General features: G+C 54.6%; 1 protein-coding gene across 1 annotated transcript in view; it reads left to right on the forward strand.

The window, feature by feature from the left end:
* The window catches only part of MINDY4 (MINDY lysine 48 deubiquitinase 4), a 109,904-nt gene that overhangs the window by 55,370 nt on the left and 40,338 nt on the right, over positions 1–14,196 (forward strand). The window contains exons 7-10 of the mRNA XM_039229916.1: positions 903–1,009; positions 3,505–3,621; positions 4,816–4,904; positions 13,671–13,772. Coding sequence (XP_039085847.1) covers positions 903–1,009; positions 3,505–3,621; positions 4,816–4,904; positions 13,671–13,772 — 415 coding nt within the window. The remainder of the gene's footprint in view (positions 1–902; positions 1,010–3,504; positions 3,622–4,815; positions 4,905–13,670; positions 13,773–14,196) is intronic.

Below are 14,196 nucleotides of genomic sequence, written 5' to 3' on the forward strand. Positions count from 1 at the left end.
GGAAGTGGCTCAACAGGCTCTCTGGAGACTGGCCTGCTCCGTTTTTGCATAATTACCTTGGATTGTTTTCACTTGGGTCTCTCCTCTCAGTGTTCTGGTAAATGCTGCGGCTGTGGGTACAATGCAAGAGGGAGGCCCGGCCAGCGGACCCATGCTGGGACCCTCTCTGTGCCTCCATCGCCCCAGCTGTAAGAAGACTGTGTGCGGCAGGTGACTTAGCGTTCCTCCCGGCTGGAGGTCCGGGGGGGTCTGGCTGGCAGGAAGGCAGAACGATTAGGGGCTGGCCTGGGTTTTCTCCTGTCTCTCCCCCTTTTCCATCTGCGTGATGTCAGGCCAGTCATTTCACTTCTCGAAGCCTCAGTGTCTCACCTGCAAATAGGGGTGCTGGTAATTACCCTGTCCCGGGGCTGTTAGGGGACCTAAGTGTTAAAACACAAGTGGCTGCAACAGTGAAAATCTGTTGATATTATTTCATCAGGAACAGTGGCCTTTTCTTTCTTAATTCTGCCCCTCTTCACATTTGTCCTCAGGCACAGGCTTGTTCGCCACGCCCACCTTTTGTAAGAAATGTGTCTGAGTGAGGCTCTCTGGGCTTTGGCCCCAGGCTTCTGTCTCACTGCTTGTCCACAGGCAGAACTTTCTAGTAACCGGTAACCACCTTGCACCTGCCGGCATCCTTGTGCCATGGACCAGCATGGGGCTGTGACAAGGAGCCAGGGCCCTTACTCTGCTTTTTTTTCCCTTCTGGTGAAGGCCTGGGAACCCCAAAGGGTAGAGGCGGGTAGAGGATGGGGAAGCCCTCCCTTCGTTCAAACTCATCCATGTCCTTGGTGCTAAGTTATTTCTTACTCTGTTCTCCACGGGTCATAACAAGGAGCGCATGTGCCCTGGTTTTCTTTCAGAGGATGTGGAGGATGAACTGATGAGGGAAGAAGTCATCCTGTCTCCACTCCCGTCCCTCCTCAAGCTGCAAATAGTGTCGAAGCCCATCGACCTCTCGGTGGCCAAGGTGCGTGCCAGCCTGAAAGGGTGTGTGCATACATCTCGATTCGAATTGGTGTGAATTGGCAGGGTGTGAACTGAAGCTGTCTCGATGTGAACTGGTGTGGGCGAGGTGGTTGTGATGCCCCCTGGCCCCAACCATCTTACGTCTCAGTCGTTGTTCAAGTGGAAATTCGGGCGTGGTACCGAAGCAGCTGAACTGAGAGTCAGGAAAATGGGGGCCTGGTCTCCTCCAGGAAGAGGTGTGGGTACAGCCTCCTCCCATTCAAACATTCCAGGGTCTCGTGTTCTTTCAGCCCAGAGCTGCTTCCCCACTGCGTCTGCAGTGGGCCCCTCCAGAGTTGTGACGGTGGTGGGAGAATTGTCCTCATTAGGGCGGCTCTGCTTTACCGCTTGTCCCCATGCCGGGCTCAGGCTGGGCTGTGGTGAGGGAAGGACGGAAGGGTTTTAACAATTCCTCAGCACCATCGGGTTCACACCCGTGGCCTCCTGGAGGGAGCTGAGGTCGTGGGACTTCAGGGGCAGCTTCCTGGCCTTATCGACCTCCTCTGCAGGGGTGCCCTGGATTCCTCACCCTCTCAGCTGCCAGATGGCCTCACCCCTCCCCTTGGCCAGCGGTTCCTGCCGGATGGAATGCTGCCCCTGCACTATTCCACGGGCTTTTCAGCCAGGACCCAGGAGGAAAGGCTAAAGTGCCTGGGGACACAGCTGACCCCCTTTTCTCCCTATCTATAAGTATTTACTCAGCATACAGATACAAAAGTCAAAGATTTTTCTAGAGATTTTTTTTCCCTTCCCCATTCCTGTCCTCCCTTTCCTTTCCTTCTTTCAAAGCATGGGGGGCGTGGGTGTGTGTGTTGGGGGGTTGGACACTCTTACACGGCCCCAAGTGTGCTCTGGCTATCTGTAGCCACAAGGCTGTGATTGTTTGCAGTGAGCACTCCTATTTTGGGAAGAGCCCTTAGAGGCCCCCAACTGCAGACCACCCAGCAGCAGCATCTCCAAAAGCAGCTGAAAAAACTAAGGCCCACCCAGAGAAGCGGGGGGGGGGGGGGGGTTTCTCAGGGCACATGGCATCCATAGCACCCAGGTTTCCTGGCTGTTAACTCTGTGACCTGGGGACCACGCTGTGCCTAGCTGGGGGCCGTTGTTCTGTGATTAAGAGAACAGACAGGCTTGAGTCGGAAAACTCAAGTCCCTGTAGTTTTCTGGGCTTTTAGAAAACTCAGTCCAAATACATGGATGCTTGTTGTTGGCACAAGAAGGGAAGGCAAACCCTGACAGATGAATTCACCCAGGCTCCTCTCCTGTGTACTGCAAGCCCATGTTGACAGGCTGACGTATTGACAAGGGCTTCTGCCGCTGAGATTTTCTTGTACTTAATGAAAAGTAAAAAAGAACCGATTCTAGAAGGAAATAATCTGAATCTATAGGAAAGATCTGACCTGGAGAGGTGGCAACAGAACCCATGTGTTGGCCCTTCAGAGACCTTGGGTATGAAATCCTGAGAGAGAGGAGGTAGCCGGCATGAGGAGGGGGTATCTGGGGAGTGGCTCTGCCTTCCAGGGCTGGCCAGGCAGAGGGGTTGGCACTTCCTGGGGCTCTGGAAGGTAGGGCTTTGGTTTGTGGGAGATGGACTGTGAGATCAGTGTCATCCAGAAGTTTAGGGCAGACAGAGCTGTGGAAACATGGAGGGGCTGCCTTGGGAGAGGGTGGGAACCCCTCACTGGGTTGTTGCGGTTCAAGCTCAGTTCACGGGGGACCCCTTGTGGGTGATGTCATTGAAGAGACCCTTACAAGTAGTAAGGGGTGGTACTAGAGCAGGGACTGGCAAGCTGTTTCTGTAAAGGGCCAGATGGTATATTTTTGGCTTTCTGATGCAACCACTGATCACTGCCATTGCAATGTAAAAGCCAAACATAGAGAATATATAAGCAAATGGGTGTTGCTGTGTTTCAATACAACTTTATTTACAAAACATGTGTGGGGCCACATTTGACCTATGGGTCATAATTTGCTAAGCCTCACTGTCAGTACCGGTCCTCAAATGTAGCTGCACATTGGAATTGTCTGGAGAGCATTTAAACTCCTAGATGCTGGGGTCTGACCCCCAGGGGTTCTGATTTAGTTGGCTTGGTCTGTGGCCTGATCATCAGGAGCATTAAACACTCCACAGATGATTATAGCATGCAGTCGAGAACCTCCAAGAGCCCTTCTAAAACTAAGCTTGTTTCAGTTTCCTCTACAGAACTTAAAAAGACTTGGGGCCTAGGTCAGCACAGGCTGGGTTGGTTTGTGGACGTGCCAGCGAAGAGACCCTCAGGATCGATTTTTCCTGAAATAATAATGAGTTTGCAAAAGAAAAAGAAAATAAATAACCCTGCTGGAAAGCGGAATGCCCTGCTAGAATGCAAGACCAGCTTCTGCAGGAATACATGGACTGAGCCACATCTTACTGTTTGCTTTTAAGATGACTAATGAAGCTCTCTCTTCTTTTGACAGGACATAAAGGCCCTTCTGTTTGGTTCCAGCTTCTGCTGTTTCAACGAGGAATGGAAACTTCAGAGTTTTTCCTTTAATGACAAAGCCTCTTTAAAATATGGCATCGTGCAGAACAAGGCAGGTTGCTTTTAAGCTTCCTGGGGCTGTTTCTGTGGGCCCATCACAGATCGAGGCAGGGTGTCCCCTGGTTTGGAAAAGGCTACGAGCATTTCCTGAGCTATTCAGCGCCCACTTTGTTACCCACTGCTGGAACTTCACGTGTGGCCGGCAGAGCAAGAGCTGGGGAGTGTGACCCTCACTCTACAGAGACTTCCCCTCAGCGTCCAGAATCCTCTCTGAGAGGAGTAGAAGGAGGCGCTGTGTTTGGTTGGGGGCATCGGAGAGGGTCCTCAGGCAGTTGGGAAATGGTTTTGCAGGTAGGGCTGGAGGAGAGAGGACCCTTGAGGCAGGAGGCAGCATGAATGAAGGGGAGGCTTTGAGAAGAGTGTGAGGCGGAGGTGTTTTGCAAGATGGAAATGCAGGGAGACTGGAGCAGGATTGGGACACGGTGCACACACATTTCCCGAGTCATACACTCTAAGGGCCGGAAGATGCTCTAAATCCAGCAGCCCAATGAGGCTCCATTTCTCGAGCCCCAGGAGCCTCCCTTGCCCCACACTGCCTGAGGAGGAACCCCAAGACCATTAGCCTCTGTCCCTAGTGTGGCCAAGCTCAGCATGTCTTATTGCACCCCCAGCTCAAGGGCAGCCACGTCTGCTACTCTACTTGTTGATGACAATATGGATGAACCCCTCAAGGAGCCTTCTTCCTCTAATGTGGGGGTGGGGGGGACAAGGTGACACTTAATGGGTGCTGAGGCAGGCCACCAGGGCAAAAGATTGCTCACATTAGCAGAAGCTGCTTAAGGGGGTACTGAGGTGATCAGGGGGGACTTCCTGGAGGCGGAAGCCTTTAGGATGGGCCTTGAGGGCTGAGTAAACCATTGACACCCTCAGCCTGTGGACACGGGAGCATTTCCCTGGGGTGACTGGGAAGCGATGGTGACGAGCCTGGTTTTATATCTGATGGGCAGCTAAGTCCTGTTTTCCTCCCATGAGACATTGCAGACTTGCTCCTTCCCCCAGTGCTGGGCACCGTGGCCTCTGTCACCCCTCTCTGTGACTAGGCTCAGCACTCTGCAGAAGTCCTCGGCACATCAGAGGCCCGGTCGGAGAGGCGGGGCCTGGTGGGAGCGGGCTGGTCCCCGAGGAACAGCCAGGTTTGCCCCGGTCGGTCCTCACGGGCACCTTCTTCGCGTGTCCTTCTTTGCAGGGGGGTCCCTGTGGGGTTCTGGCAGCTGTCCAAGGCTGTGTCCTCCAGAAACTCCTGTTTGAAGGAGATAGCCAAGCCGACTGCGTTCGGTAAGTCTGTGCTCGTTCTGGCAATATCTTCTTTTCCCAAGGCTTCTCCTCGGTGTCCAGAAAAAACAAGCAAGGAAGCGTGTGTGTTCCCTGATATTTCCCGTCTTCTGGAAAGGGAAACGACGACTGGCTCGCAGGTCCAGTGCCGACCGGTTTAAATGACCTGCACACACTGGTCTCGAAAAGGAGGGAGGGTCGTTAAGTCCCATTCCACAAGGGAAGCAGCGGCTGGAATGACATCGAAACTAAGGCCACCCCCTCCTCAGCAGCTGAGCGCGGTAGCCACCCAACTCCTATCCACGCCCACGTCAACCCGCTGACCCACTGACTGACCCCAGGTCTCCCCTCCCTCCCCCTGTTACCTCACCCCTGCCAATAGCCATTACCACACATTCCAGCCAGCCCCGCGGCGCATTGCTTCCACTCCCTTTGGCCGCTTGTTTTCCACCTCACACTTTAAGTGTTTGCACATGGACACCTCATTCTCATTTTCTCTCACTCAGTAGACTTTTCTGGAACGTCTCTGTGCAGGCACAAGTGATAGAGGAATAGATAGCACCCTCTATGCTCCAGAATGCTCTGTGAGGGATGGATGGATAGAAAACCCTAATTCTGTAGCGTGGTGAGTGGAGAGATTGGCAAGGCGCGGGCCGGGGCCGGGGCTAGATGGCCGATGCGAGGAGAGTGTCTTCTTACTTTTGTCTCCCCATGTGCCCAGGTACTAGCTTGTGCTGAGCTCTCCTCAGAGCTACAGAACTGGTGCTTGTCTCTTTCTTCCGGTAGCTGAAATAGAACACGCATACGGAAGAGCGCACGTCTCGAAAATGTGCGCAGCTCAGACATGTTCTGCTCAGTGAATTATTGCAAAATCCCACACTCGTGAGCCTGTCACCCAGATCACAAAAGAAAATGATTTCCAGCACCCCAGAATGGTCCTGCCTAGTAGATGCCTCCATTCTCATCCCAAAAGCTGTGATTGAACAGATTCTAAAATCACAGCGTAGTTTTGCCAGTTCTTGAATTTTAATTCAAGGGGGTTGTTCTCTGATGTACGTATTTCAGCGCCCCCCCCTTTTTTTTTTAAAGCTCAGGTGTTATAAAGACAACAAGGCCCATTCCCCAATCACCCATGTTCAGCTTCCTGGGAGATAACGCGGGCTCCCCAGACATACTGCCAGCTTGGGGACAAGTGAAACGTCTTTTAGCAGCTTAGAGGATTTGGCCTTAGGGTCCAAGTGAAGGTAGCTTTTCATGCATGGCATTCTAGAATTTCTCTAATAACGTAATTTATCTAATTGCCAAGTAATCGTCGAGGTGTTTTATCTTAAGCGAAACGGTGCTAACTGCCGGCCCTGCAGAGCGGTAACCAGGAGCAGAGTGACATAGCGTTTCCACGGCAGGACCTCAACTTGTTCCCCGCACCCTGACCAGTCCAGACACAGCTGCTCCCGCCCGGGCACGGCCGATCCCCACCGCCCACTCCGGAAGGCCAGCCAGTGAAGTGCTGCCCACAGCTTGGACAGGGACCTGCTGCTGACTCTCCTGGGGAGGCGGCACAGTGCTCGATGGCCTGGAATGCTCCCCACTGAGTGGAGCTTTCTAAATGAGGGAGCTGCCCTCAGAGGGTGCGGGGACTGTCCCTGAGCACACATGCACCCACCTGCCTACCCTCCTTCCTTGCCCTCAGAATGCAGGGAGCACTTGGCAGGTGCCTGGAGGGAATACAGGGCTCAACAGGACAGCTGTGGCCTTGGCCTCATGGCACCTCTGACATGAGAGCCGGCCAGACAGGAGGCTCTAGGGACGTGCAGGGAGCTCAGGGTCCACCCAGACGTGAAAAGGGTGGGGCAGGCTTGGGAGGACTCTCAGTTGGCTTCACACACATCCTTGCACGTGGTTATTCTCCCTCAGTTTCCCCCTTCCGTGCAAACCCCTCATACTTGGTCCTGGGCTTCTCACCCCACGAGGCCATGACTTCAGGGAGGCCTTCCTGGACCTCACTGGTTGAGACAAACACAGGCTTGCTCCAAGGCCCCTCCCCCGCCAAATGGTACCCTGGTTCATGGACATCGGACATCATTACCTGTCTGTTGTCTGCCCCACCCCCATGCCCCAGCCCCTGGGAACACAAGCCTCATGAGAACAGGGGCCTTCCTGGGCCGCCTGCTTCACAGCCTGTCCCTGGCATCCAGCCCAGGGCCTAGGCCACAGAAGAGGCCCTCAGAATTTTTGTTGGATGAACACATGGACAAATGCATGAGTTATCCAGACTGACAGGGAGGGAGGGGAATGGTGTTCCGGTAAGGAGAACTACATGTGCAGAGGCCTGAGGGCAGGGAGAGCTTGGCCGGGAGCTGAGAGCTGCCTGGGGTGGCCGGGCCGGAGCTTGGAGGGGCGAGACCTGGGGCTGGTGGTCAGGGCCACGCTGCCAGGGGGCCTTGGAGGCTCACCATCTGCTTGGGCCAAGTGTTGGCCTTGGCCCTCATGGGAGATGTCTCATCATTCATTTCAGCCCCCTTTTCATTCAGAGCTGCTTTTGAACTTGGATTTTCCACTTGGGGGAAGCTGGGGATTGTTTCCCAGTGGTCGGGATGGGGCGTTTAAGTAGGTTCCAGGAAGGGCTGTTCCTGCCTAGGGCACAGGCAGGATTGGTTCCTTGGCACCCACCCCACCCACCACTAAGGAAATACGTGAGCCTCTGGTTCCACAGGTACATTCTCCAGGGACTGCACTGCTCTCCACACCAGAGAGTGTGGCCGGGGCTTGGGAGGCAAACAGCCATCCTGGTTGTGGGTGCAATTAGGCTCTGGGTAGAAGGAAAACCAGGCCAGCTGTGGGAAAAGAGGTTCTCTTCCACGTCCCACCACCTGCCAGCCAGACACCAGTCACACGTGGACTCAGGCCCCAGCGTACACGGACAGACATCTATTTAAGCACCAACTAGATGGAGAGTTCAACCTGGCCTTGCAGAGGAGGGCGGGGAGGGAGTGCAGCCTTGGCTTTCATGGGCTCCCTGGCAGCTGGGACCCTGCAAGAGGAGTTGGGGGCAGCCTAGATTGAAGTTCCCTGGCAGCCAGGCCAGTGGGGCTGAGCTGGGTCCTGGGGGCCGTAGCGGGTAGGCAGAGGGGGAAGGGGAAGCAAGGAGTGGCTGGGGGTATGTGCGGGGGGGTGCCAGGTGGGAAGGAGCCCCTCTCTGGCTGCCTGGCTGGACCAGAAGAGGCCTGTTTGGAGTATCCACAGAGCTCGGCCTGCTGGCCAGGGCCCCCTCCTCTAGGAAGCCTGGAAGGATTCATGCTGGAGAAGAGTGACTTCAGTTTTCTTGGGAGCCTACCAGCTATGGGTGCTCTGGCAAGTCCCTCCCCTTTCAACTCCTAAACCCTGCTTCCCTGGGCACTACAACCAGGGCTGAGCTCCACGCAGGCAGAGAGCAGTGGGCTGGCTTTCTGTATCCATCTGCCAGGGCTCTGGCAGGGGCTCAGGTAGAGGTAGCTCAGAGGGGGACAAGTTGGGGGAGGTCCCAGTGGTGTTGGGCTATAGGCAAGGGACATCAGATGCCTACACACACACACACACACACACACACACACACACACACACACACACACACATTCCTGTGCTTCCTTCTCCCCCTTCCCCTGCTAAGGGGCTTTGAGGTGAGAGCCTGTCTCAGGGCCTGGAAGGTGATTGGGGGTGGAAGGGGAGACTTCTTCTGGGTTCAAGCTAGGACTTGGGTCAAGCAAAGGCCAGAGGAGCAAGGGGCTGGTGCCCAGGGCCAGCAGCAGAGGAGGGAAGTGAGAGCAGAGTGGGGGTCGCTGCTTCGTGGTGGTGAGGCCCTGCGGGTCAGAGGTCACCGAGAGTTGGTCTTGCCACATGGGCATCGGTGCGTCCTGTGGGTGCCCATGCTGTGGCTGGAAGGGGTGCCTGGCTGTGTGGTCCTCAGCCCCCTTCCGGGTGGGGTGTGCTGGGCCAGGTGCAGAGACCTGGACTGCAGGGCCTCACCTTCTCATAGGTGAATCTCTGTCTCGCCTAACTTTGACTCAACAAGGAAACGCGAATGAAGTCCTTTGTAAATCGTCAAAGGCTATGCAAGAAGATAGGGCCATGTGGGGAAACTGAGGCTCATAGAGGGAAGATGCTGGCCTGGGGTCACACCTGTGACATCTGTGTCTGAGCCCTGTCCACCATCCCATGCTGCTGTGCCCCAGAAGAGACTCTGGATAGTAGGAGAGCCAGAGAGGTCAGCGGGGGCTGGCGCCGGGAGGCTGAGGTCATGAATTTGAGAACTTGAATGCTGGGCCCCCAGGCAGATTCTCAGTGGCCATGGTGAAGCTCTGTGTTTTACAAAGGGCTTCTGGGAAGACCCTCCCCTTCCCCCTAATTTGGAAAACCTCAGTACAGTAGAGTACAAAGAGTAATACACCTGGGGACCCGCTGCCTCGGGTGATGTCCCTGCAGCAACCTTAGTCCCCGGCTTGTCCGGGTTTATTGATGTATTCATACAATTTTGGAATGGATTGTTTGGCTCATTGGCGTTTCTGCATGGGCAGTGTGTGCTGAGTTGGGTTTGAGGCTTCAGTACTTCCTTTTGACTTTGAAATTCCAGGATTTCAGAAATGACCCAATCTAAAAAAAAAAAAAATGCAAGCGTGCGGCTCTATTCTCTTTAGGAACAGCACAGTGGCCTGGCCGTGGCGAGGTGGTGTCTGCAGCAGCCCCACTGTGGGCCCTCCTTGTGGCCTCCGCCCATGGCCGATGGGGCTAACGGTTCTGTGAAAGCAGCGTGGAGGATGTGACTGTGCCCTCCAGGGAAGTCATGCTGAAATAAAGGCCTCTTGGCAGGGGCAGTGTTTTCTTCTGCAGGACTGCCTGGCTTCATTAGGACCCGTTCCATCGGGCCAGCAGCCGGGCCTCTCCTCCATCGGGAAGGACGGTGCCCAGCGGCAGGACTCCGTGTTTTTCCACTTAGGGAGGGTTGTGCCTGTGGCTGGCTGTGGGAAGAGACCGTGAGCCTCACTCCCCTGCGGGCCTAGAGAGAGCCACAGACAAGATCGATGTTCCCACACCTCCTTTTCCCTTTGGAATTGTGAAATTCAAGGCCCAGAGAAAGAGGGGGCACTTGCCTAGGGCCTGTCTGGACAGTAGGAGCAGAGCTAGGCCTGGACCCCAGGTCCGGTGGTCCCCAGACCAGCCTTCTTCCCCTCCCCTGCTGCAGCTTTTGACCCTGCAAGGGAGCAGAAAGCCTGCACTCCTTCCCTGGCCTTCCTCTGGGTTGTTTGTAGATGCCGTAGGGATCTCAAGATAATTAGAATCAAAACATCCTTTTAATCTGAAGGACTTGAGTAGTTTAGGCAGCTATGCAGGATGTATTACTCCCTTACACCATCCACCATCTGTAGACAAATGTCTGCATTCTGCACTTCTATGAGGAATTAGGTGCTTAAAGAAACTCTCCTTGGTTGAAGAGCCTCGCTGGGTGCTAGAATTGTGGTAGGAGTTTGATGAATGTGTGTCTGACCAACGAAGACAATGCAGGACCACCCTTGTCGTTGGGGTTTTGCAGGTGAAAGCAGGGAGTTACCTGGTGAAGCGGGAGTTGGAGCGACTCACCTCTCGTCCTCCGCCCAGACAGCCCTGTCTACGCCGTGGCTGGTTAAATGGCAGAAATGGCAATACTGGAATGGTGCTTGGGGGCATCTGGCCCAGGGCCTGCATCTATGCGGGAAGGCGAAGGCCAGCGAGGGCAAGGAGCTTCCCTAGGGCCTGTGAACCAAACATGGAACCAAACTCGGGCCCGACCACCGCACTTTTCCACTTTGTTCTCTAGAAAGTTGGGTCTCCAAAGAGCAAGCTAGAGAAGGCTCAGGGAAGGACGCAGAGACTGGGAGGCAGCCTGTGAAAAGAATGAGGACTTCCGTGTAGAAATGCAGAGGTTCAGAGGGTCTGGAATCAGTCTGTGAAATCAGGAAGACACGGGCCGGAGCATAGAGCCAGATCTCCCGATAGTGTTGTCCGGTGCTGAAGAGCTGGGCTTGAAGGCAGCGCGATGCTGATTTCTAAGCCAAGAGCTCCAGACATTTGCTTCCCCTTCCCCAAGTTCTCCTGCCTCCCTCAATGCGGTTTCAAGTTTTCCAATTTTACTAACTGTGTGATTCACTTGGGTGAATCATTTAGTCTCTGTGCCTTTGTTTTACCATTTGAAAGGGGCAACACTACTATTGCCATTATAGGGTAGCTTTAAGGACTCCCGGAATAATACATGTGAAGTGTTTTTTACAGCGCTTCGCACATGATAAGTACTCAATATATGTCGACTTTTTAATCTTATTTGTGGCTCTGCGGAGAAGCTTTCAGTCAAGCAGATGACTTGCTTCAGCAAGTTAGTGTAGAACACAGTGAATGTTGAAAGGTGACCTCTTAGTTCCTCGTCTGCAGATTTTCCAGCATAGATGTTCTAGGCAGGGTCTGCAGTGCAGACACGATTTTGCACAACTCCTACCCACGGTAAGGGTTCTATCCAGGGAGGACCCTAGTCACACCTGTGAGGTGGAAAGAGCCCACCGGGGTGAGATGGAGAGCAGAAATGATGGCCAGGCACTAGCTGTAACAACTCCGCCGGGGAGCAGTCCTGGACAGTGGCAGGAAGGGGGTTGGCAAGGGTACTCAGGAGGTGTGACTGACAGGACATGATGGTCACCGGGGTGGGGGCAGGGCAGGAAACAGGAGCCATGGGGATGACGAAGCCCACTTTCATAGGTTCTGAATCCAAAGAGATAAATGTCCAATCCTTTCTCCTTTGTCTGACAAGACTTGCTTTCCTGCCCTCCCCCCTCAACTGCCGCCCCGTCCTTGGCATCGCCTCTCCGGAAACCCAGAACAACATTTCCTTACCTTTGTTTTCATAGTTGATGGTGACCCAGGCCGGTGCTCCCCACACAGCTCGGGCTGCCTGGTTGGTGATGGCGTGGTAACCATTTCCTCGAGGAATGTGGCGGGCTTCCAGAGGCTACAGAAGTCTCAGGCAGTCTGCCATTTCATTTTTCAAGTGATTGAGGGTGACTGATTGTCACTTTCACACCAGATGTTGAGAGTTCACCTTCCCGTCACCAGGGCCAAAGTGGGGACTTGATGTTTCCATAAAGACAATAGTAATAGGTATTGGTTATTGAACATTCACCACGTGCCAGGTGCTGGGCTATGGACCTTACACACCGTCTTGTTTAAAGCTCCCAGTGCTATGAAAGAGGTCCTCTTGTCATCTTCGGTTTATGGAAGGGGAAACTGAGAGACAGCTATGTCATGTTACCTCCCAGTTTAGTCATTTGATGCCTGGATATGGACAACTGGCTCTGTGTCTCAGACCCTGGGTAGTGACCACATGCTGGCCACCATAGTGACCCGTGTCCTGGTCTCCTCATTCCCATTTCTTCAGTTTTTCTTACTCCCCCCACCTCCACAGCTCAGCATGGAGTTCAGGTGTCAGTTGGCTACTGAAAACATAGAAAACCACCTCCCCTCCCCCCTGCTCCACCTGTGTCTTCCTTTGAGCCCCAACAGGGTCTTCATCAAGGCACCTTTGTTTGTGAGGAAGAGCCTAACAGGCTGCTTTTGTAAGAATTTAATTTTTCTAAGAATTTAGAAAAAATCCGTAGGCTCCAGGGCGGGCAAGGAGTACAGCCTTCTGGAGCCCTGGGAAGGTGAAACTGAAGGAAGCGTCTTTATCAGGCTGTTGTTGCCTGTTCTTCCCACTTGCTCATGTCAGGCACCAGGGCTTCTCTGTTACCATTTTTATCATAAGACGTCTCTCTGTCATTTTTGACATTGCTGGCTACCTGTTCTGCTCAAAGCCCATTTGCTCCTAACAAATGTGTAACAGCACTGCCTCCCAGCTGTGCCTCTACCACCTTGCCACTTCCTGCCTTCCTCTGCTTCTCTGCTACGCCAGAGTTCTGGGGGTGTTTCATTCTTGGCCTCCACCTCTGCCCTTCCTCATTGTCTCTCTGGGGAATCTTAGCCACTCAAAGTGCCAAGGAATCCCTACATTCTGGTGACTCATAAACCAATACTTAGTACCAGCTGCTATTCTGGGCTTTTGATGTGTCAGATAGCTTCACCAGGGGGTCCCATGGGCACCTCCAGCTGCTCCCCTAGTTCTCCTCTCTGCCTGTATTCCTCATTTCAGTGAACAGCACCACTGTGCACCCACTAAAACCCCAGAGATTACCCCAAATGCTTCCTCTCCTACATCCCATGCCCTATATCTAACCAGCAAGGCAGGCTGCCTTCCCCTCTGCATCCCTGATTTCATTTCCTATGGCTGGTGGGAGGGAAGGGCACCTGCTTGTACAAACCATTGTCTCCAGGGGCCTGGATACTGGGGCTGGTCAAGGCTGGGTCAGGGCAGTACCAGACCTTTGCCGGGGATGGCTACCTTTCATTGGGGTGGCGGTTGTTTCCGAATGCCTTCAGCTCAGCCTTCTGGGCTCTGCCAGAACTCACCGGCCAAGCTTACACATACGTCGGGCCCTGCCAAGCCTCCGGGTCCCCTGGGCTCCCCTGGGCTGTTTCCTCAGCCTGCTCTTCCTCTAGCCCCACCCAGGGCCTCTCCCCCAGGGCTCTTCCCCCAGGGCTCGGAGGAGGCCCTGCCCGAGTCCCTGGGCTGCGGGGCCCTCTGTGTGGCAGAGGAATGATAGGCCATCTGCTACAGGGCTCTGCTGTCCCTGGTGTGTGTCCCCCCCAGCGTAAACAAGTTCTCTTTTTCCTCCTCAGGCAGCTGCAGCCTTCCAATGCCCACAGGACCCACTGCCTTGCCTTGGCCATCGCGGACATTGTGTGGCGGGCCGGGGACCATCAGAGAGCCGTGGTCACACTGTAAGCACTTCTCAGGGCCGTGTCACTACCACTCACGCGCTGGCGCGGCTGCGGGCGAGCCGGCTGTGTGCTTTCCTGTACTTGGGGTAATTGTCTTCCCAGCAGGCTGTCTGTGCGTTCATCCGGGTGCCTACCATGTGCCCCATGCCAGCGTGAGCCCAGTGAGGCAGCCCCACACTGGGAGAGCCCTGGGGGGTGGGACCTCCCTCCAGCTCCATTCTCCTCTCTGCCGGGGTCGCATCTGTCTCGCCTTTCGTCCTGGGGAGCTTTGGGGGACGCAACCCATCTGAGGAAACCTCTGGCCTAGGCAGCCTGCTCCTCCCCCCTGTATTTCTCTGACCCGGTGGCCTTGGCAAACAGCCTCTCGGTTACCACTCACCCTCTCTCCTAGTTCCCAAAGCATGCTCCCATCCACTTTGTTACC

Source organism: Hyaena hyaena, unplaced genomic scaffold (assembly GCF_003009895.1).
Source record: "Hyaena hyaena isolate Hyena2069 unplaced genomic scaffold, ASM300989v1 scaffold_40, whole genome shotgun sequence".
Taxonomy (NCBI): Eukaryota; Metazoa; Chordata; class Mammalia; order Carnivora; family Hyaenidae; genus Hyaena; species Hyaena hyaena.